The sequence below is a fragment of the Cherax quadricarinatus genome, chromosome 47 (assembly GCF_038502225.1).
Source record: "Cherax quadricarinatus isolate ZL_2023a chromosome 47, ASM3850222v1, whole genome shotgun sequence".
NCBI classification, from domain to species: Eukaryota; Metazoa; Arthropoda; class Malacostraca; order Decapoda; family Parastacidae; genus Cherax; species Cherax quadricarinatus.
In genome coordinates, this window is record NC_091338.1 from 14,377,280 (window position 1) to 14,399,499 (window position 22,220).

At 39.5% G+C, this 22,220-nt stretch overlaps 1 protein-coding gene across 11 annotated transcripts in view; it reads left to right on the forward strand.

Moving 5' to 3' along the window:
- LOC128696471 (Transcriptional adapter 2B) overlaps positions 1-22,220 on the forward strand; it is a 220,695-nt gene that overhangs the window by 159,859 nt on the left and 38,616 nt on the right. Inside the window, exon 11 of one of the 11 annotated variants that reach the window (XM_070094712.1) lies at positions 6,225-6,299. The exons of the other annotated variants lie outside the window; for them this stretch is intronic. Coding sequence (XP_069950813.1) covers positions 6,225-6,278 — 54 coding nt within the window. The 3' untranslated portion in view covers positions 6,279-6,299. Of the gene's footprint in view, positions 1-6,224; positions 6,300-22,220 lie in introns of those variants that run through there. 11 annotated transcript variants of the gene reach the window in all.

Below are 22,220 nucleotides of genomic sequence, written 5' to 3' on the forward strand. Positions count from 1 at the left end.
TTGATCTCTGGGATACAATGATGAATGGCTTGTCTGCAATTTACACTTCAGGTGTCATTGAAATATACATGGAAGGCATTAAAGTTTTATAGCATTGCATAAGAAATGTTAGGTTCTCTCTACTAAATCTTTTAAACATGCCTGCCTAGAGCCTACAGTGTCCTTATCCTATTTCCCTTCAAGTTCCTAGAAGAAAACATTGTTATCAGGGTTGAGGATTGAGTACATAAATTACTGATCTGGCCTTGACAGATGTGCTGAAGTATCTGTATCGAAACATCTAATTGTAGATTGGGAAGTAAAAGTGAAGAATGAAAGGAAAAGTTTCTTCTAGGAACAGTGCAATGTAATTGGTTGAATCTCTCACCAACATATAGGAAAATTCTCAGTTGCATCCTTAATTGTGAATCACCTAGTGAAAGATCATACAAGTCCTCGCCCTTCAGCTTCTACTGTGGAAAAGTAAGGAAAGGGGGAGGTAATTACCCCTACCCTGGATCAGGCCCAAGTCAAAGGAAATCAGCCATATTGGTGGTTTGTGTCCCTTTGGAAAAGTTCTGGCAGTTGGGTGTAATAATGTCAGGTGACCATTGTCACAAAGAACACTAAGTCAAATATTAAGAAAGACAGAAAAATGACATGGTGGATAATGAGAATTTTCAGAACAAGGAAATAATGCCAATGGTGACATATTTCAAATCACTTGTGATTTCTTGCTTATAATATTGTTTAGTGTTGTCAGCTCCTTTCAGGCAAGAGAGATATCAGAGCTGGAACAGATAGAGATCATTTACAGCCTACAAAGAGCCAATAGAGCATTTAAATTACTGGGAACACCTCAGAGGTCCTAAATATTTATTCACTCACTGGAGTGAGGAGAGAAACTCATGATAATATACACATGGAGGGTGCTTGAGGGCCTGGTCTTAAATCTGCACGTGCCATAACGCACTGGAGTGAGAGAGATAAGAGAATGTGTAAAATAAACTTGGTGAAAAATTGGGGCACCTTGGGCACAATGAAAGAACATTGCATCGACGTCTATGGGCCAACACTGTTTAACAATCTACCACAAGACTTTTGAAATGCTGTTGAAACAAGTGTAGAAGTTTTCAAGAAGCAATGGGAAGTGTACCTCCACGAAGTGCCAGATCAATCAGATTGCTATGAGTATGTGGGCCAGCAGGCTTCTGGCAGTAACAGCCTAGTTGATCAGGCAAGTCCCAGACAAGCTTGGCCCAGGGCTGGGCTGTGAGAGTAAGAAAACTCTCAAATGCCTTCAAAGGTTTATTGCCCTTATAGCTGACTAGTTCACTTATTGCAGACAGTACAGTGGAATCCTGGATTTCGTACTTAATCTGTTCCAGAAGGTCATTTTGAATCCAAAAATTGTGAAAATCGAGGTAATATTTCCCATGAGAAGTAATGTAAATACAAATAATCCGTTTCAGACACCCAAAAACATTAACAAAAAGTACATTTTTTAAAGAATAGCTATAGTTTTACATACACAAAACAGTGAGAAATAAACATAAATCACTAATGAAATGGATAAATGAACATTTAACATCACTGTTACCTTTATTGAAGACTTGTTTGCATATGGAGGGAGGAGAGAGTATTGTTTGGAGACAGGACAAAATACTTAAATGTGATGCTAATATCAACTCTACGGCTTATTTATCTATCAAAACTCGTCTAATATCATATAATAAACAATATTAATAACATAGAAACATGATATATACTCTAGAATAAAGAGTATGTCATTACGTATGTGACTTGTGGTGGTGGTGTTGGGTTTATCAGGGCCACTGACAGCATAAGCCATATAGTGGTATGTGGCCACCACCACTAAACACACTACTAGTCACACTGAAATACCACTAGTCACACTGAAACAATGTATGTAATTTATAAACAAGAAATATCGTATAAAAATATAATAGAGAATGTAAAGAAATAAAGTGGTTGCCGAGAATGTAAAGAAATAAAGGGTTATTGAGATGCTGGCAGAGGTTTAGGGTGGTGGAAGATACGCAGGGCGGCATATGTTGTCAGTGGCCCTATATACCTCCAACAAAATTGGAAAATTCAGTTTTGTGCCATCCTTTTTCTATCGCTTAATTGCTTAACTTGCTTGCTACACTGTTAATGCTACACTTTATCCCTGGCTGGTGCTATAGCCTTTATCGACTCCTGCTGCTCTTGTATTGTACATATTGTAGAATCACTGGAGAAGGCACATTCTCCCTTCTCTCTCAGCCTTTTACCAAAGGGCTGGCACAAGGAACTTTCTTTGGGCCCATGGTGGCTTATTTCGCAGTCACAATCAATAAACAAGCACAAAAATTGCAAAATGTTTCAGATGAATGCTCTCTCAACCACTGACAGAGCCAAACTGAAGCAGCATCCTGGCGGGTGGACATGTCTGATACATGCAATTCCTGGGACAAGGTCTGAAATTTGAAGCAAAATTTCACACAAAAAAGTGTCTGAAATCCGAAAAGTCTGATATCCCGTGCGTGCAAAATCCAGGGTTCCACTGTATATGGTTATTATAATGGTATTTTTAAATGTATTACTGCCCTCATATCTATGGGTTGTATGAGTGAGGTCACATTGGATGGTCAGCAAGCCACCAATATAATTCCATTGTTTAATTTAGAAGCACAAGAATGAGTCTGCTCACCCTCTAGTAATACATTATCTACTGCTCTCACCCCTTGAAGGCAGTTCCTTTTCGTATGTGGTGGGGAGATTACAGTGTTTGTTGTGGCCATGCTGGGTGGGCTTTGGTTCCCTTGGGGTGACCATGACTTTTTTTTTTTTTTTAACATATTGGCCATTTCCCACCAAGGCAGGGTAACCTGAAACAGAAGAAACACTTTCATCACTCACTCCATCACTGTCTTGCCAGAAGCATGTAAATACTACAGTTAAAAAACTGCAACATATCACCAATGGAATGCAAGCACTGTACTTCCTACCTCCAGGACTCAAGTCTAGCTAATCAGTTTCTCTGGATCCCTTCATAAATGTTACCTTGCTCACACTCCAACAGTATGTCAAGTGATAAAAACCATTTGCCTCCATTCACTGTTATTTAACATGCTCATGCATTCCTGCTGGAAGTCTAAGCTCCTCACACACAAAATCTCCTTTACCCCCTCCCTCCAACCTTTCCTAGGATGACCCCCTACTCTGTCTTCCTTCCGTTACAGATTAATACACCCTCCAAGTCATTCTGTTTTAAATAACAAAAAGGCACAATACCGTGACTGGAACGATACTCAAATAACCCGCACATAAAAGACAGAAGCTTACGACGACGTTTCGGTCCGACTTGGACCATTGACAAAGTCACACTAACAGAGGAGGAGCAGGACAGCTATATATAGGCAGGAAGAGGTGGAGGTAGTAGTAGTGGTAGTAGTAGTAGTAGTAGTAGTACAAGAATTGTAAATAATACCGACAGGATGAAATGACACACGCACAACACCCGGGCATCCCCACCGTAGACGTTTCGCCATCCAGCCAGCCACTGGATGGCGAAACGTCCACAACAAAGACAACCAGACGCCGCACATGTGTCTAATTTCATCAGTAGATGTAGTAGAAGAAGAAGAGGTAGTAGTAGTGGTAGTGGTAGAAGTGGGAAATAAGGAAGACGAGCCAGTCAAAAACAAAGGAAGGGGAGCACTGCAAGAGAGCTAGAAACCCACAGAGGGAGAGCAAGCACACCGAGGTGCGTGAAAGGGGAAGTGGTGAAATAAAATAAAGAAGGAACAGAAACACGAGACAGGAGAGATCTGTGATCCTCAGTTCCTTCCAGCAGAAATTTCCACTCTTTATAATTCGTTCTCCCGTCTTGGCTACCCTTCCCATTTCATAGACTCTGCCCTCTCACGTGCTAAACGCAATTTCTTCTCTCCCAAACTCTCTACTCATGGGAACTCTTCTATCCTCTGCCTTCCCTACATTTCCGGTCTTTCTAATCTCAACAATTCTCTCCGTCCCTTAGACATCAAGCTTACCTTCCGCCAGACTAACACTCTTCGCACTAATCTCGTTCATACCTCTCCTCCCTCTACAGATGTTCCTGGTGTCTACTCTATTTCTTGCTCCTCCTGTCCTCTTCAATACTTTGGAGAAACTGGTCGATCTCTTTCTGACAGACTTAGGGAGCACAAAAATAGTGTTAGGCTTGCCGACACTAACAATGCTCTTTTCTGTCACGTCAGAGATCATAGCCATCCTATTGACTGGTCTTCTGCTAAAACTGTCTTCCCTACTTCCAACTCGAACAGTCGCCGTTTAGTTGAATCCTCTCTTATACACAACTTTCCTTGTATGAACCTTAGCCCTGGCTTCGTCTCTGTAGATGCCTTCCTCTCCCACTACATTGTAAAATGCTCCAAACTTCAGAACACCCGTGACTTAACCTGATTCCTCATTTTTTCTTCTTCTTCTTCTTTTTCTTCTTCCTCTTCCCCTTTCCTCTCTCCTTTTCTCCTCTGGGTTGTCTTTCTCTCTCCTGTCTCGTGTTTCTGTTCCTTCTTTATTTTATTTCACCACTTCCCCTTTCACGCACCTCGGTGTGCTTGCTCTCCCTCTGTGGGTTTCTAGCTCTCTTGCAGTGCTCCCCTTCCTTTGTTTTTGACTGGCTCGTCTTCCTTATTTCCCACTTCTACCACTACCACTACTACTACCTCTTCTTCTTCTACTACATCTACTGATGAAATTAGACACATGTGCGGCGTCTGGTTGTCTTTGTTGTGGACGTTTCGCCATCCAGTGGCTGGCTGGATGGCGAAACGTCTACGGTGGGGATGCCCGGGTGTTGTGCGTGTGTCATTTCATCCTGTCGGTATTATTTACAATTCTTGTACTACTACTACTACTACTACTACCACTACTACTACCTCCACCTCTTCCTGCCTATATATAGCTGTCCTGCTCCTCCTCTGTTAGTGTGACTTTGTCAATGGTCCAAGTCGGACCGAAACGTCGTCGTAAGCTTCTGTCTTTTATGTGCGGGTTATTTGAGTATCATTCTGTTTTGTTCCATCCTCTCTAAATGTCTGAATCACCTCAGCAACCCCTCTTCAGCCCTCTTGATAATACACCTAATCTCCAAGCAGTGGATTCTCTGCATAATGTTCACACTACACATTGCTCTCAGACACATCTCCACTGCCTCCAGACCCCTCTTTGTTGCAACATTCATAACCCGTGCTTCACACCCACATAAGAGCATTAATACCATTATACCTCATACAGTTACCTCTTTGCTGCCATGGATAGCAGTCTTTGTCCCCACAACATATGAAAGCTAAACTAAACACTGCCTTGTGCATTTGCCATGCACAGTGACCTTGCCAGGAAGTTGAGCCTGCCTGTGGAGCTGTGGCCCTTGGGTGGTTAACATGGCTCTTTAAGAGGGTAAGAGGTCAGATGGAAGGTTCAGCTCTAGCATTGCTAAATCATCAGTTGATGCTGCATTACATTGCATTAAAGGATGGGCACCCTTTTGGTCTTGTGGCTGTCAGTAAGTCCTCTGTTGGTCACTAGCATATTCTTCTTTATTAGTCCTGGGACTGTTTATTTTAGTAAATGTGTAAGTTGCTTCCTTTTGGAATCAATGGTGAGCAGGAAAGTGGGAAGTTGAAATTTAATTAGTATTGTTTTATGGGTATTGTTAATGATTTCTCTGCATTGTCCTTGACACTGACTGGCTTCTAATACACAAAGACATTTTGCAAGTCATTCTTATGATAACTAACAAATTTTTCTTGTGCAATCAAGAAAACTGCTGTTTCTTCAGATCCTAGACTTGATACTGCTCAGCTTCTTCCTCACTTTAATCACAAGAAATCTTTCTGCTGGGTTCCATTATCTTTACATGAGGTAAACCACCCACAAACTTTTTAAAGGTATTTGCACCTCAACCCAGTGAAGCTTTGGATGTATTGTGTGATTTATATTGTCAGCCAAGATATCACGACAACAGATGGCAAAAGGGTCACTTTCCATGCCCATCACAATGGGGTACATGTATAGCAGGTTAATGATACTTCTCAAGTGGATAACCTGACGCAATTACAAGTTGTAGATGACACACCTGTTACCATTCTCAGGAAGAATGATCATACTATGGTATGATTATTCTTCCTCTTTCTGTCATCCATAAGTGATCACTTACTGAGAACAATTTTTTTCAGGAACTACAGCTGTTTGAGGGCAATGAAAATATTCTAGCAATGTTGCCAAGTTAGCCTTTGATGACTGTGAGTTCCCCTCTTCTGTGTACTTAGCAGGTAACTGCTTAACAGTAACATAACTCTTACCTACCCCTGAACAGCCCTGTCAGTACCAACATTTCAGACATGCCACAGTGTTGTTGGTCATGCGCCAGATTGCCCTACATGTGCCTACCCTACTCGTGATGGCAAATCTTACAGACTGCCTACCCCTGGTTGTCTGAATTTGTGCCGGGGCTCATACCACCTATTTCTGTTCATACCGTGTATTCCTTAAGGAATGTGTGATCCTTCTTCTAAAAAGAAAGAGGGCATATTATAGAGCCAGACCATGGACCATGGTCTGGTTGGGAATTACATATACAGGCCGACCATCACTTATCCTGCATGTAAACATTCATTATTTCTTGTTCACTTATAAAACTGCATTGCTCTAGACCTTTTAGAGGTTCACCTGGAGATGTGACTGATGAACAAAGAAAATGTTATTTTAGAGCCAGGAATGTCTGCATTGTTTATTCTAGACCCTATTTTGAAATTATCATAATTTTTAATTTTGTGAAATTGGCCAAATTGCAAATTTCAGTAGAGACGCTAGCCAAAATTTGTGCCGGACTAGTGATTGGCGGATCAGTGATGGCCCTGCTGTACTGTATTTGTATGGGATTTTGACTTCCATCTGATATTCTTATCTTCTGTATATGACACATTTGAAGAGCTTTTCTCTGAAACTTCTAGCTCGGTTTCCAATTCCATCCAGTCTGTACAATCTGTTCTCGCTCCTCAGGTGGTAGCAGTGGAAGTTCATGTTGGTCTATCCTCTTCTACACCTGAATCTTGTCTGGTTCCCCAAGTTTCCACTTTCTTGCCTTCTTCCTCCATTCCACATTACAGTACATTCATTCTGTATACATCTCTTTTGCCACTTAAAGTATTTATGACTCCTTCCTCCCCACTTCCCAATGAATGTCCTATGTTCTTTATGGCCTTTTTTTGATGAATGCATTAAAGATGTAGGCTCCATACAGTCTCCGGTTACTTCTCACAACAATCAACCCTGTTCTATTCCAAGAGTATCATCTCTTACACTTCTCATCACTTTTTCCTCCCACATGAGGAGAGGAAATAGTAGTAACAATCACAGCAATTATGAGTTATACTCTGCTTTGTAGATTCTGATTTCTTAACCTGTTAACTGTCCAAACGTAGATCTACGTTCGCTTGTGTAGCGCTCTGAATGTAGATCTATGTTTTTTTACGTGCTTTCTTATGGAGAAAATCAAGGTCGGAGCGCTACGTGCAAAAACGTAGATCTACATTTGGACAGTTAACGAGTTAAATGAGGTAAAGCACTTGAATACTCTTCCCAACCAGACACGATCATTAACCCTTTGACTGTTTTGGTCGTATATATACTTCTTACGAGCCACCATGTTTGACATATAATAATAATAAATTCTAGCGGCTTCAAATCAAGCAGGAGAAAGCTGGTAGGCCTACCTGTGAGAGAATGGGACTGTGTGGTCAGTGTGAACCATATAAAAAAATCCTGCAGCACGCAGTGCATAATGAGAAAAAAAACTGCGACCGTTTTTTTTTTTTTAATTAAAATGCCGAATTTGTGGTCTATTTTCATATAGTATTTATGGTTGTATTCTCATTTTCTTGGTCTCATTTGATAGAATGGAAAAGATATTATAGAAATAGAGGTGATTTTGATTGGTTTTACTATGAAAAGAGCCTTGAAATGGAGCTCAAATTAGGGGAAATGTTTGATTTTTGCCAATGTCCAAGTAGCCATTCTAATATGCAGTCATGAATGAGTTGACAGTATTTATACAATTACTACAATATTGCAGTAGTCTGCATAACAGTAAATCTTTTATTTTTTGTTTGAATAGAAATTCAAAATAGAAAGCAAGAGTAATATCAGAGGGGCCTGGAGACGTGACTGATGAACAAAGAAAATTTTATTTTAGAGCCAGGAATGTCTGCATTGTTTATTCTAGACCCTATTTTGAAATTATCATAATTTTTAATTTTGTGAAATTGGCCAAATTGCAAATTTCTGACCACGTTATTGGGTAGTTGAAATCAGTAAATGGGCAGTTTCTTGTACTCAGTCAATAGAAAAAAATGGAGTTCTTAAGAAATAGCTATGAGTTTGGTCGACTGGAACAATGGAATTAGCCGAAAATAGGGGTGAAAGTGGACGAAATCTCCAATTCATAAATATCGCCGAGGTCGCTGACTTCACAAGAGCGTAATTCCGTCAGTTTTCCATCAAATTTCGTTCTTTTGGTGTCATTACAACCGGGAAAAAATTCTCTATCATTTCATAAGAAAAAAAATTTTTTTTTTTCTTTTTGGAAATTTTGCAACACCAGGAAACACCTCAGGATTTGGGGTTGTGACAGTCAAAGGGTTAAACATCACATTATCAAGTTACTGTAACAAAGTCTTCTCCACCTACTTCTTACTCCTCCTACCCCTCTACTCTGCTTCCTCATGGACTACTAATCTTGGTTTGCAATCCACATGACTCAAGTCTTTAGTGACCTCTTACCTGCTACCACTAGATCCTGATTTCATTGATCATTAACTCACATAACTTTTACTTAACTTTTTATTTATATTTAAGCTGTGTCTATTTTACACTGAATATTAGAAGATACAGGGGGAATAGGAAGAGCTCCATGTACTGATATACCAGTTTTCTCCTGTATGCATTTGTCTTCAAGAAACTGAAGTCTTTCAGATTACTGGCCTTATCTCTGGCTACATTATTTTACAGTTGTTCAGCCTTACCCTGATTTCTCCTAAAATGAAAGTCATGCTTATGTTTTGTATACCATATTGTTTATCCTAACTCTACTTCATTATATCATAGTTCATGTTTATTTAGCTAAGTCATACCCTTATCTTCAATTGTCCTCTGATTCCCAGTTTTGTGCTTGCATGAACCAATGCTCTTTTGGAGACAATTCAACCCTTTCAGGGTTGCCAGGCCCTCTCTGAGACTTGTTCTTAGGGTCGCCAAATTTTCAAAAAAAAAAAAAAAAAATTTTTTTTTCTTATGAAAAGATAGAGAATCTTTTCCCGATCATAATGACACCAAAAGTATGAAATTTGATGGAAAACTTACGGAATTATGCTCTCGCGAAGTAAGCGGTCTCAACAATGTTTACGCATCGATAATTTTGCCCACTTTGAGCCCTATTTTCGGCCAATTTCAGTGTACTAGTCGACAAAAATCATAACTATTTCGCTAGAATTCCTTTTTTTCTATCGAATGAGTACAAGAAACCACCCATTTACCGATTTCAACTATCCAATACAGTGGACCCCGGTATTCGATGGCATCGGTATTCGATAAATCCGGTATTCAATGCATTATATCGCAAAAAATTTTCCTCAGTATTTGATTGAAAACCCGGTATTAGATACGATTCGTACGAGACCTGTCCACATGTGGCCTGAACTGCCCCTTGTGTGCCAGTGTTTACAAGCCAGCCAGTGTGCGTGCATCTAAGGATACATTTGGTATATTCCATATTATCACTGTGTTTGGTGCTTGTTTCTGCAAAATAAGTCACCATGGGCCCCAAGAAAGCTTCTAGTGCCAACCCTGTGGTAAAAAGGGTGAGAATTAGTATGGAAATTAAGAAAGATTTTGAAGGGCTTGGGGCTAACCCTGAGAAGCCTATACCAGTTGTGGAATACATTGTGCCTACTTCAAAAATTAAGGAAATGTGTGCACAGTGGGTTGAAGTGCAAACCTTTATGGATGAAAATCACCCTAACACAGCTATTACAATGACAATGTTGTGGCCCATTTTAGACAAATCGTAAAGGAACGGGAGGTACAGAGCTCTATGGACAGATTTGTTGTGCGACAGAGGTCCAGTGACTCTCAAGCTGGTCCTGGTGGCATTAAAAGAAGAAGGGAAGTAACCCTGGAAAAGAACTTGCTACCTCAAGTCCTAATGGAAGGGGATTCCCCTTCTAAACACTAACACCTCTTCCCTCATTCCATCCCATCAATCATCACCAGATCTTCATTAAAGGTAAGTGTCAATTATTTTATTGTTATTGTAATTATTCTCTTGCATTAAACTTAATATTTCATGTAGTAAAATTTTTCTTTTCATACTTTTGGGTGTCTTGCACGGATTAATTTGATTTTCATTATTTCTTATGAGGAAAATTGATTCGGTTTTCGATATTATCGGTATTCGATGAGCTCTCAGGAACGGATTAATATCGAATACCGGGGGTCCACTGTAAAGTGGTCAGAATTTAGCAATTTTGCCAATGTCACACAAATTTCAAAAGATGCCAATTTCCAAATAGGGTCCAGAATAAACAAGAAAGACATTCCTGGCACTAAAATGACATTTCCTCTGTTCATTAGTCACGTCCCCAGGCCCCTCTTACATTCTTTTGCTTTCCACTTTGAATTTTTATTCTAAAAAAAAAAATAGAAGATTTACTGTTATGCAGACTACTGCATTAGTGTAGAAATGGTATAAATAATATTAGTACTCTTGTGAAAGAATATTAGACTCGCCAGTTGACGTGTATTGAATGCGTAGCATGATTTGTTTACTTTTGAACTTTGGCAAAAATCAAAGATTTCTGCTAATTTGAGCTCAATTTCAAGGTACTTTTCATTGTAAAACCAATCAATATTGCCTGAATTTCTGTAATATGTCTTCCATTCTATAAAATGAGACCAGCAAAACTAAAATACCATCATAAATACCATACGAAAATACAGTGCAAAGTCGCTGTTTTAAACCACTACGCACTGTGTGCTGCAGGATTTTTTTTATACTGTGCACACTGACCACATAGACCCATTCTTTCATATGTAGGCCTACCAGCTTTCTCTCATTAGATTTGAGGGCGCTAGAATTTAGGTGTACTAGTACATCAAAAACCCTGGTGCGTAAGCTGTACTAGTACGTTCGAAACCCTGAAAGGGTTAATAGCCATCATTTTATTTGGGATGAGTCCCATAATGACTTCTGGTGACCTATTGTCTTTTTTTTTTTTTAACCCCTTTACCTTTGTCCTATATACAATACAGTACATTGTACTGGGAATTTGACCCATGTCGAAACTCATCCTTCATTTAGTATTGATCTATTGATTTTGCTGAATTTCTGTAGCATTTGACTTCAAGCAGTAGTAATTGATTGCCATGTTAACGACTTTTTACCTATCATTCTATATCTGTCCTTATTGCCACTACCAGTGACAGTTTCAATGTGTGAATTGTTTTCCTTCACCCACCACAGATGCCTCTTCCACTGATGAATTTTTACATTTATTTGTTGCATCTCTTCTTTTGTCTTTTAGAGTTGCTGTTTCACAAACCTCAGGTAAGCATTTTTTGTAAATGCATACACTGGTAGTCACCAGATTGTACTATGGCCATCCAACTCTGATGTGCTGCATGAGATTTTTATCGATATAATCATACTTTGCCTTCTGTTTATATTTTAAACAACAAGAGCACATGTCCGAAGTGTCATATGAGCACCCAAGTGTGCTCGTTGGTGTGCTTAAATTTCAGTTTTAACCCTTTGACTGTCGCAACCCCCAATCCTGAGGTGTCTCCTGGTGTCGCAAAATTTCAAAAAAAAAAAAATTATTTTTTCTTATGAAATGATAGAGAATCTTTTCCCGATTGTAAAGACACCAAAAAAAACGAAATTTGATGGAAAACTGACGGAATTACGCTCTCGCGAAGTTAGCGACATCGGGGATATTTACAAATCGGCGATTTCGCCCACTTTGAGCCCTATTTTCGGCTAATTCCATTATTCCAGTCAACCAGACTCATAGCTATTTCTTCAGAACTCCATTTTTTCCATCGATTGAGTACAAGAAACTGCCCATTTACCGATTTCAACTACCCAATAACATGGTCAGAAATTTGCAAATTGGCCAATTTCACGAAAATTAAAAAATATGACAATTTCAAAATAAGGACCAGAATGAACAATGCAGACATTCCTGGCTTTAAAATAACATTTTCTTTGTTCATCAGTCATGTCTCCAGGCCCCTGTGATATTACTCTTGCTTTTTATTTTGAAATTTTATTCAAACAAAAAAAATAAAAGATTTACTGTTATGCAGACTACTGCAATACTGTAATAATTGTAAAAATTACATCAATCCATTCATGACTGCATATTAGAATGGCTAGTTGGGCATTTATTGAACAATGGCATCATTTGTTTACTTTTGAACATCAGCAAAAATCAAACATTTCCCGTACTTTGTGCTCCATTTCCAGGTTCTTTTTATAGTAAAATTAATCAAAATCACCTCTACTTCTATAATATAGTTTCCATTCTATCAAATGAGACCAAGAAAACGAGAATACAACCACAAATACTATACGAAAATAGACCACAAAGTCGGCATTTTAATTAAAAAAAATGGTCGGAGTTTTTTTCTTATTATGCACTGCGTGCTCCAGGATTTTTTTTATATGGTGCACACTGACCACACAGACCCATTCTCTCACATGTGGGCCTACCAGCTTTCTCCTGCCTGATTTGAAGCCGCTAGATTTTATGAGTATATATACGTCAAACACGGTACCTCGTAAACGTATATATACGGTTGTGCAAGTCAGGTATACAATACCGACAAGATGAAAGTTAAGACACTTGTGCAACATCTGGTTATCTTTATTGTAAACGTTTCGCCATCCAGTGGCTTTATCAATACAAATTCTTGGACATAATTAGAAAACAGAAGAACTATATACAAAAGATGAGGTAATCAGTCCCTCAGCCTTGGAGGTGGTGTTTACAACACCGTGGTTGTAGAGATTCTGAAGCACAGGTAAGGAGACTGGCGCTTATATAGGCGTCAGTGAAGAGAGACGTGTAGCAGACGAGGGCATAGTCATTGGTAGGCGGGATTCCCCAGTGGAAGTAGGTCCTTCCCAAATTGATGGGTTAGTTGTAGAAGTCGTGAAGAAGGTCTTGTAGATGTCCTCTGAATCAAGATACCATGATGTTGCAGTGCCTGACAAGTTGTGCAAGACAGGTATACAATACCGACAAGATGAAAGTTAAGACACTTGTGCAACATCTGGTTATCTTTATTGTAAACGTTTCGCCATCCAGTGGCTTTATCAATACAAATTCTTGGACATAATTAGAAAACAGAAGGACATCTACAAGACCTTCTTCACGACTTCTACAACTAACCCATCAATTTGGGAAGGACCTACTTCCACTGGGGAATCTCGCCTACCAGTGACTATGCCCTCGTCTGCTACACGTCTCTCTTCACTGATGCCTATATAAGCGCCAGTCTCCTTACCTGTGTTTCAGAATCTCTACAACCACGGTGTTGTAAACACCACCTCCAAGGCTGAGGGACTGATTACCTCAACTTTTGTATATAGTTCTTCTGTTTTCTAATTATGTCCAAGAATTTGTATTGATAAAGCCACTGGATGGCGAAACGTTTACAATAAAGATAACCAGATGTTGCACAAGTATATATACGGCCGCCACAGTCAAAGGGTTAAATGTTACCACTCCTGTGACTTCAGTATAGAATTATTTGCAAACAAGTGGCGTGGAAGTACATTACTTGCCTAAATTAGCTCCAGTTCTTGACATTATTGGTGCAGAATTAGCAGACCTGGTAGAAGTCACAATTGCATTAGTATACTTTTTTTTACTCAGGTCTCCCACACATACCTCCTGACTTCTGTGTATACTCTTTGGGAAATCTACCGCCTTAGACTTTCCCTCTTGCATAGATGAACTGCATAATGTTCCATTTACCGCTGGTCCAGATGATACAGATGTTCTCATGCTTAAGTGCTAATGTTCTTCTGCATTAGACTTATTATTATCCCTCTACAATCATGTTTGGCCTACTTGTTACTCTGCTGTGGTTCTTTTCTGAAAATCAGTTAAGTTGGTCAGTGAGCCCTCCCACTTAGGACCATAACTCTTCCTAGTTTTATTTACAGATTGGTGGAACATATGGTGACTGTCGCAACCCCAAATCCTGAGGTGTCTCCTGGTGTCGCAAATTTTCCAAAAAAAAAAAAAAAAATTTTATGAAATGATAGAGAATCTTTTCCTGATTGTAATGACACCAAAAGAACGAAATTTGATAGAAAACTGACGGAATTACACTCTCGTGAAGTTAGCGACCTTGGCGAGATTTACGAATTGGCGATTTCGCCCACTTTGAGCCCTATTTTCGGCTAATTCCGTTGTTCCAGTCAACCAAACTCATAGCTATTTCTTTAGAACTCCATTTTTTCTACCGATTGAGTACAAGAAACTGGCCATTTACCAATTTCAACTACCCAATAACGTGGTCAGAAATTTGCAATTTGGCCAATTTCACGAAAATTAAAAAATATGATAATTGCAAAATAGGGTCCAGAATGAACAAAGCAGGCATTCCTGGCTCTAAAATAACATTTTCTTTGTTCATCAGTCACATCTCCAGGCCCCGCTGATATTACTCTTGCTTTCTATTTTGAATTTTTATTCAAACAAAAAATAAAAATAAAAGATTTACTGTTCTGCAGACTACTGCAATATTGTAATAATTGTATAAATAATGTCAACCCATTCATGACTGCATATCAGAATGGCTACTTGAACATTTATTGGAAAAATGACATCATTTGTTTACTTTTGAACATCGGCAAAAAGCAAACATTTCCCCTACTTTGAGCTCCATTTCAAGGTTCTTTTCGTAGTAAAACCAATCAAAATCGCCTCTATTTCTATAATATCTTTTCCATTCTATCAAATGAGACCAAGAAAACGAGAATACAACCATAAATACTATACAAAAATAGTCCACAAATTCGGCATTTTAATTAAAAAAAAGTTTTTTTTTTCTCTCATGCACTGCATGCTGCAGGATTTTTTTTTATATGGTACACACCGACCACACAGACCCATTCTCTCGCATGTGGGCCTACCAGCTTTCTCCTGCTTGATTTGAAGCCGCTAGAATTTATGAGTATATATGCGTCAAACACGGTGGCTCGTAAGATGTATATATATGACCGAAACAGTCAAAGGGTTAATAGCCTAGTCCCAGTACTACCTTGGGAAATTTGATCTTGTTTATATGTGGATGATTTTGCCATTCAGCAAGTGTCCACCTCCATATAGCATTTAACTGAATGTATGTCCAGCTGGGCTACATTACACAGCTTCAAGTTCTCAATATCTAAAATGAACTCTTAATCATATTCACTCAGCACCCTGTCATTTCCTGTTTTGTACTCTTCCTGTGTGGCTTTCCTTTCCCAGTCTGCCAAACTGTTAAATTTCTTGGTCTACTTTGATTATAGAATGTTATTGAAATTACATGTGACAACACTGAATGCTGTGTGTTTAGTAGACTGAATTTCTGTAAAATTTTGTGATGGCAGGGTTTACTGTTTTGAGGAGGATTTTTGATAATACTTCAGAGATGAAGAAGCTGCCTTTATTTTACTTGATTATATTTGGTAGTTGATAAGTGAATTGTTCTTCATCTTCATATGACTTTGGTTCTATCTAGATTTGATTATGGTAGTGAGGTGTATTCATCTGCTTCAGCACCTATACTTTCAAAGCTTGATGTTTTCCATCAAGGATTTCTTCTGTATCTTGGTGCCTTTAATTCATTCCCATTTGAAAGTCTCTCTGTGGGGATTAATGTTCTTTCTTTACAAGACTATCTAGATGCTCATTGCCTATATTCAATACCTTATGACCTATAGAATAATCAATAATAATAGTAAAGCTGACATTTTTAATTGTCATCCTTCTTTATTACATCTTTTTAATCTCTAGTTACTACCCTCGGTCTACTGCCATTTTTTATTTACCCTGTATACTACTTTTCATTCCTCCTTGGGAGGTACTGATGACTCAAGTATAATATGCCCCTCATTTCTTCTCTTTCCAGAATCTTGTATCTTTGCTTGAGCATTTTCAATTGCATTCACATGCTAGTGCTGTATACACAATAGTTCTAAATCCTCTCTTGGTGTAGAATAAACAGCTTTTTTCTGGGTTATTGTGTGATACAGGGATGATTTCTAAATATGGCAGGTATTGTCACGACAGTCATATGCACTTCTTTTGGCTGTCATCCACATTGCTTTTCTTCCCATTTCTTCCTTACAGTCTCTGAATAGAAGTGTTACACGTTTTTTGGAGCTTTGAGTCATTGCATTCCGTTATCCTTCACATTCAGTGCTGGTTGTGTTGCCTCTTCAGCAAGCATAAAGACAGTCTTGCTGGGTCCTTGGTCATTCTGGTGCTCAGGGCAATGAACTTGTAGATTCCACTGCATGTTCTTTAGTTTTGTGTACAAGGATCTGCCCTTTTTGTTCCAGTTTTGTCTCAGAGCATTCATGATCAATGGCAGTGTTATTGGTATTGTAAAATACAGCTTTAGTCCCTTTCTAAGCCACACTCATGACATTATACAGTGGACCCATGGGTTTTGTGTTTAATCCGTTCCAGAGCCATCAGCCAAAACCGAAACCATTTTCCCCATAAGAAATAATGTAAATGGAATTAATCCATTCCAGACACCCAGAAGTATCGACCAAAAAATTTTTTTTTACCTTATATATACATTTACATGCACAAAAGAATGAACATTCAACATGACACTTACCTTCATTGAAGCCTGTTGTTGCTGGCAGGGAGGGAGGGAGAGGGAAGATAGGTTATTGTTTGGAAGGGGAATCCCCCTCCATAAGGACTCTAGGTACCAAGTCCTTATCTGAGGTCACTTCCCTCCTTTGTTTTTTACTGTCACTAGGACCAGCTTGAGAGTCACTGGACCCCTGTCACACAAAATATCTGTCCAGAAAGGTCTGTTTCTGGCATCTCTCTAAGATTTGCCTAAAATGGGACATGGCATTGTCATTGTAAAAGTCACCAGCACGGATTGCAACAGCTCTCTCAGGGTGAGGTTCCTCCACAAATGAATGCACTTTAGCCCACATTGCACAAATCTCCTTAATCTCTGAAGAAAGCACATTCTTCCATCTCTCTTCCTTCTCTGAAGCAATTTCCTCAGCTGTGATCTGTTGCTGTTGCAGATGAAGGTCTTGCAGCTCTTCAGTGGTTAGCTCTTCATTGTGGTCCTCCACCAACTCTTCCACATCCTCCAAACTCACATCCAGCCCCATGGAATTCCCCAATGCCACAGTTGATTGCACAACAGGTGCAGGGTCGACAGGGTCAGTCTCAAACCCTTCAAAATCCTTCTTTTGGACACAGTCTGGCCACAATTTTCTCCAAGCCGAGTTCATCATCCTGGAAGTCACTCCCTGCCAAGCCTTATTTAAAAGGCCTATGTGGTGGAGGATATTGAAGTGATTCTTCCAGAACTCTCTTAGGGTCAATTCAGAGTCCGAGGTTATGTCAAAGCACCTTTGAAACATAGCTTTGGTGTACATTTTTTTGAAGTTTGCAATGATTTGCTGGTCCACGGGTTGGAGGAGAGGAGTGGTGTTAGGAGGCAGAAACTTTACTGTTTCAAAACTGAATTCCTCAGACAATTGGTCTTCCAAGTCTGGAGGATGAGCAGGAGCATTGTCCATTAATTAACAGGAGGCACTGGAGTGGCAATTTCTTATCCAGGAGGTATTTTTTCACACTGGGGCCAAACACTTCATTAAACCATTCCAGGAAAATTTCCCTTGTGACCCATGCCCTACTGTTTGCCTTCCACATCACGCACAATTTGCTCTTGACAACACTGTTTTCTTGAACACACTGGGATGTTCAGAGTGATACACAAGTAAAGGCTTCACTTTGAAGTCCCCACTAGCATTACCTCACAACAAGAGATTTGGCTTGTCTTTAATTGGCTTGTCCTGGGAGTGCCTTTTCCTCTTGCATGATGTAGGCCCTCTTTGGCATTTTCTTCCAAAAGAGGCCTGTTTTATCACTATTGAACACTTGTTTGGGTTGGAATGTTTCAGACTCTACATAACATTCCCACACGATTTTTTCAGCCATTTGCTTGTCTGAACTGGCACTCTGACCGTGCCTTATAACACTGTGTATGCCACTTCGCTTCTTGAAATTTTTGAACCAGCCTTTGCTGGCCTTGAATTCACTTTCATCACCACTTGTTTCAGGCAGTTTCTTTACGAGATCCTCAGGCAACTGCCTTGCCTTTTCACAAATAATGGACTGCATAACACCATCTCCTGCTAACTCTCTCTCTGATCCACACCAACAACAATTTCTCCACTTCTTCAATTGTTTGGAATCTCTGTTTCGTTATTGCATTCACCCCTTTTGCAACATCAGCTTCCATGATTTCTTTTCTCTTTGTCACAACGGAGCTGATTGTTAATGGCGACTTCCTGTACATCCTGCCGAGTTCAGCAATGCATATGCGACTCATATTTTCTTAGGATTTCTTTTTTCAGTTCTATGGTGTTCCTCACTTTCTTTACCAAAGCATTGGCACTAGGTGCTTTCTTTGGAGCCATGGTCGCTTATTTAGCAGTCACACACGATAAACAAGTGGCAAAAACAATAGATTATGATGAAATGTTTCATATGACCTGGCAGGATTTGTTCAATGACCGAGAAACAGCACTACACTGGCTGAGAATGCATGCAGGAGGCGGCTTTGTCTCCGTGCTGGGAACTGGACAGGCTCCGTACGATCGACGAAAACGGAGGCACGTGTACTCGATGAAAATTAAAGCCAAAATTTGACGAAAAAAGTCTGCCAAAACCAAAATCGGCGATAACCAAGATCAACGAAAACCAAGGATCCACTGTACTTAATATAACTTCTGGTTTGGTCCTTAAAAGTTTTTCCGTTTCAGTAAAGCTTTTTATCGTTGTCTACATAGAATTTAAACAATTTAGCTTAAAATAGTAATGTTGGTAGAAAGAAAAAGTGGAGTTATAGTGACTACATATAAGATCATACAGGAAAATAGATATGAAAGCTTTTTACCACTATTGACATATAGAACAAACATCCACAATTGTAAACTACAGTGTTAAGAAAAGAGTACCAAATGGTTACTACAAAATACTTTCTGTAAAGAGAAAGTTTGCTTTAACGAGACCTTAAGGAGGAGGTAGAATGAGCTGCAATAATTTGAAACTACATATGACAAACTAGACAATGAAGATAGGACATCACAAGTATAACTACTCGTTTAACTACAGATCAGTAATCACTGAAAAACTAAACACCTACAGAAAATAAATTAAACCTTCATATTGGCATGCCTCTTTTCCTTACATAATTTCCTAAGACTTTCTTGAAAACATTTTGTCATTCAGTTCAATATCTTCCTTTACTATTATTATTAGGTATCTCCAGCATTGGGTAATGATTTTCCAAATTTACTTTCTTGTGAGTGATAGTATCACAACCTCAGTAGTAGCAGTTGATGCTTGTAATGGCACAGTATATACAGGGCCGGATTAAGAAGTCTCCGGGCCCTAGGCTATTCAGATTGGCGGGGCCCCTTTGAGTTACGAGTAAGCGAAGCGACCCCTTCCAGCTTGGGGGTGGGGGGGGTGAGCCTGTTTAAGGTCTAATTAAATACATTCTGGCTATTTAGATTAAATTTAATAGGGAAAGTACATCAAGACAACCAAAACCATTTACCAACAGCCATTATAACTATCTTGTTAAATCATGCATTTTAAAGAAAATAAACTCAAGACAGCATAGTATTACTAGATTAGGCTATTAAAGTAGTGACATCATGTACCTATTATATTCAGCATAACCACTACAGCACTATTATTCCCTTTATAAATCACTGACCATTATTGTTATCATTGCATCATGCATAAGACTGTCAAATCATATAAACTCAAGAAAGTAAAGAATTGTTTATATTCACAGGCACTTCTTAAATAAACTTTTTTCTGGATTTCATATTGGCAAAATCATCAATTATATTCTGAAAATCAATATTTCTTGTTAGATCAGACTCAATGGTCAACAAGGCTAGGTTACACAATTTGTCTTGGCTCATTGTTGAACGGAGCTGGTTTTTCACTCTTTTCAAAGCAGAAAATGAACGTTCTCCTTCACAGTTAGTAGCTGGAAGTGTTAGGTAAAGGCGATACACTATGTCAACATTAGGGAAGATTTCTGAGATACCTGCATTTCTTAAATGTTTCAAAGCAGCTGAGGGCGCACATTTTTCAGGTGGAGCTTTAATCTGATTTATATACCCAGAAAAATGAACTATTTCTTCAACAAATGTGTCCTGAACATCTGCTGAAAGGTGTTGTTGCAACTTTAATGCAGCTTCTCTCAATTCTGCATCTGGCATAGTAGTAATTTTGAACAGAAATCCAAACTTGTCATTGAGATTCTGCTAGATTTCTTTTCTTTTCACCAATTCTGTAATCAGTGAATCCAGAATGACGAAGTATGTAGCTGTCTTACATTTCTGCCTTGGTAGCAACACAATTTCATTGTCTGGCTCTTCAAAATTGCGTTTCCTCTTCCTTGACCGCTGATGATCAGCCCGGTAACTGTAGTCTTTCACCAGCAGTTTAGCTTTCTCTTCAAACATTTCAAAAGCTTCATCACTGCGAAGTGAGCTTACAAATTCCACAAAGCCTGCATAGAGGTTAGCACAAGTAGCCATTTCAATTTCAATTTTCTGAAGTGTCTTGTTCGTGGCATTTAACCGTTCCAAAGACTTGGCAGACGATGCACCATCCCCCCAATGAAAAGCAGGGGTGTCACTAGCACGTTAAGAGACCATACAATAAGTGTCAGGGGCCCGAGACTGTTCAACTGCCTCTCAGCACACATAAGGGGGATTACCAACAGACCCCTGGCAGTCTTCAAGCTGGCACTGGACAAGCACCTAAAGTCAGTTCCTGATCAGCCGGGCTGTGGCTCGTACGTTGGTTTGCGTGCAGCCAGCAGCAACAGCCTGGTTGATCAGGCTCTGATCCACCAGGAGGCCTGGTCACAGACCGGGCCGCGGGGGCGTTGAACCCCGGAACTCTCTCCAGGTAAAACTCCAGGTTCCAGTATACAGTCCCAAAGCACACAGAGTAAGGCCAATTCAAAATCTCCCAATTTTGATGCTAAGCTGGCTGCTTCGTTTCTTGTAGTTGCTGTCTGGTCTTCATCCTCTGCTATTTGAATCAAAGCAGAACGTATTTCAGCAAAGCTGTCTTTCAAAGCATGTGTTGCATCATGCTGCGCTGACCACCTTGTTGATGACATCTCCATGAATGGTTGACTTGAGTATACTCCACCGATGCGTTGAAGCAGAGAAAAAATTAAAGAGTGCTTGTAAAAGTCCAAAAAATGAAACTGCAGCGACACAACACTCCTCAGCACATGACCCAACAAGATTAAGAGAATGTGCTGAGCAGGGCACATATTCAGCAAGTGGGTTGATTTGCTTGATACGGGCTTGCAATCCATTATATTTACCCGACATGTTACTTGCATTGTCGTAGCTCTGGCCACTGCAATCCATAATAGAGAGATCATGTTCAAGCAGAGTATCCAGTACTACATTCATCATTGTTTCTCCATCATGGCCTGAAAGAGGAATGAATTTTATAAAGTGCTCTACAGGCTTACCACTGGAGTCGACAAAGCGAACAATGAATGTCAATTGATCTGTATGTGAAATATCTGGTGTTGAATCTACACTTATTGCAAAGTATTTTGCAGTTTTCACAGCTGCTATGATGTTATTGAGGACCTTCTTAGTCATCAGTTCAATAAATTCATTGCATATAGTAGATGACATGTAAGATACAGTGCTGCTTCCTGCATTCCCAAGGCATGACACATGATTTGCTAAGAATGGATCGAATTGTGCTAACAGTTCTATGATCCCTAGGAAATTGCCATTGTTTTCCGAACCAAAAACCTCATTTTCTCCACGGAAAGCAAGTCCTCTT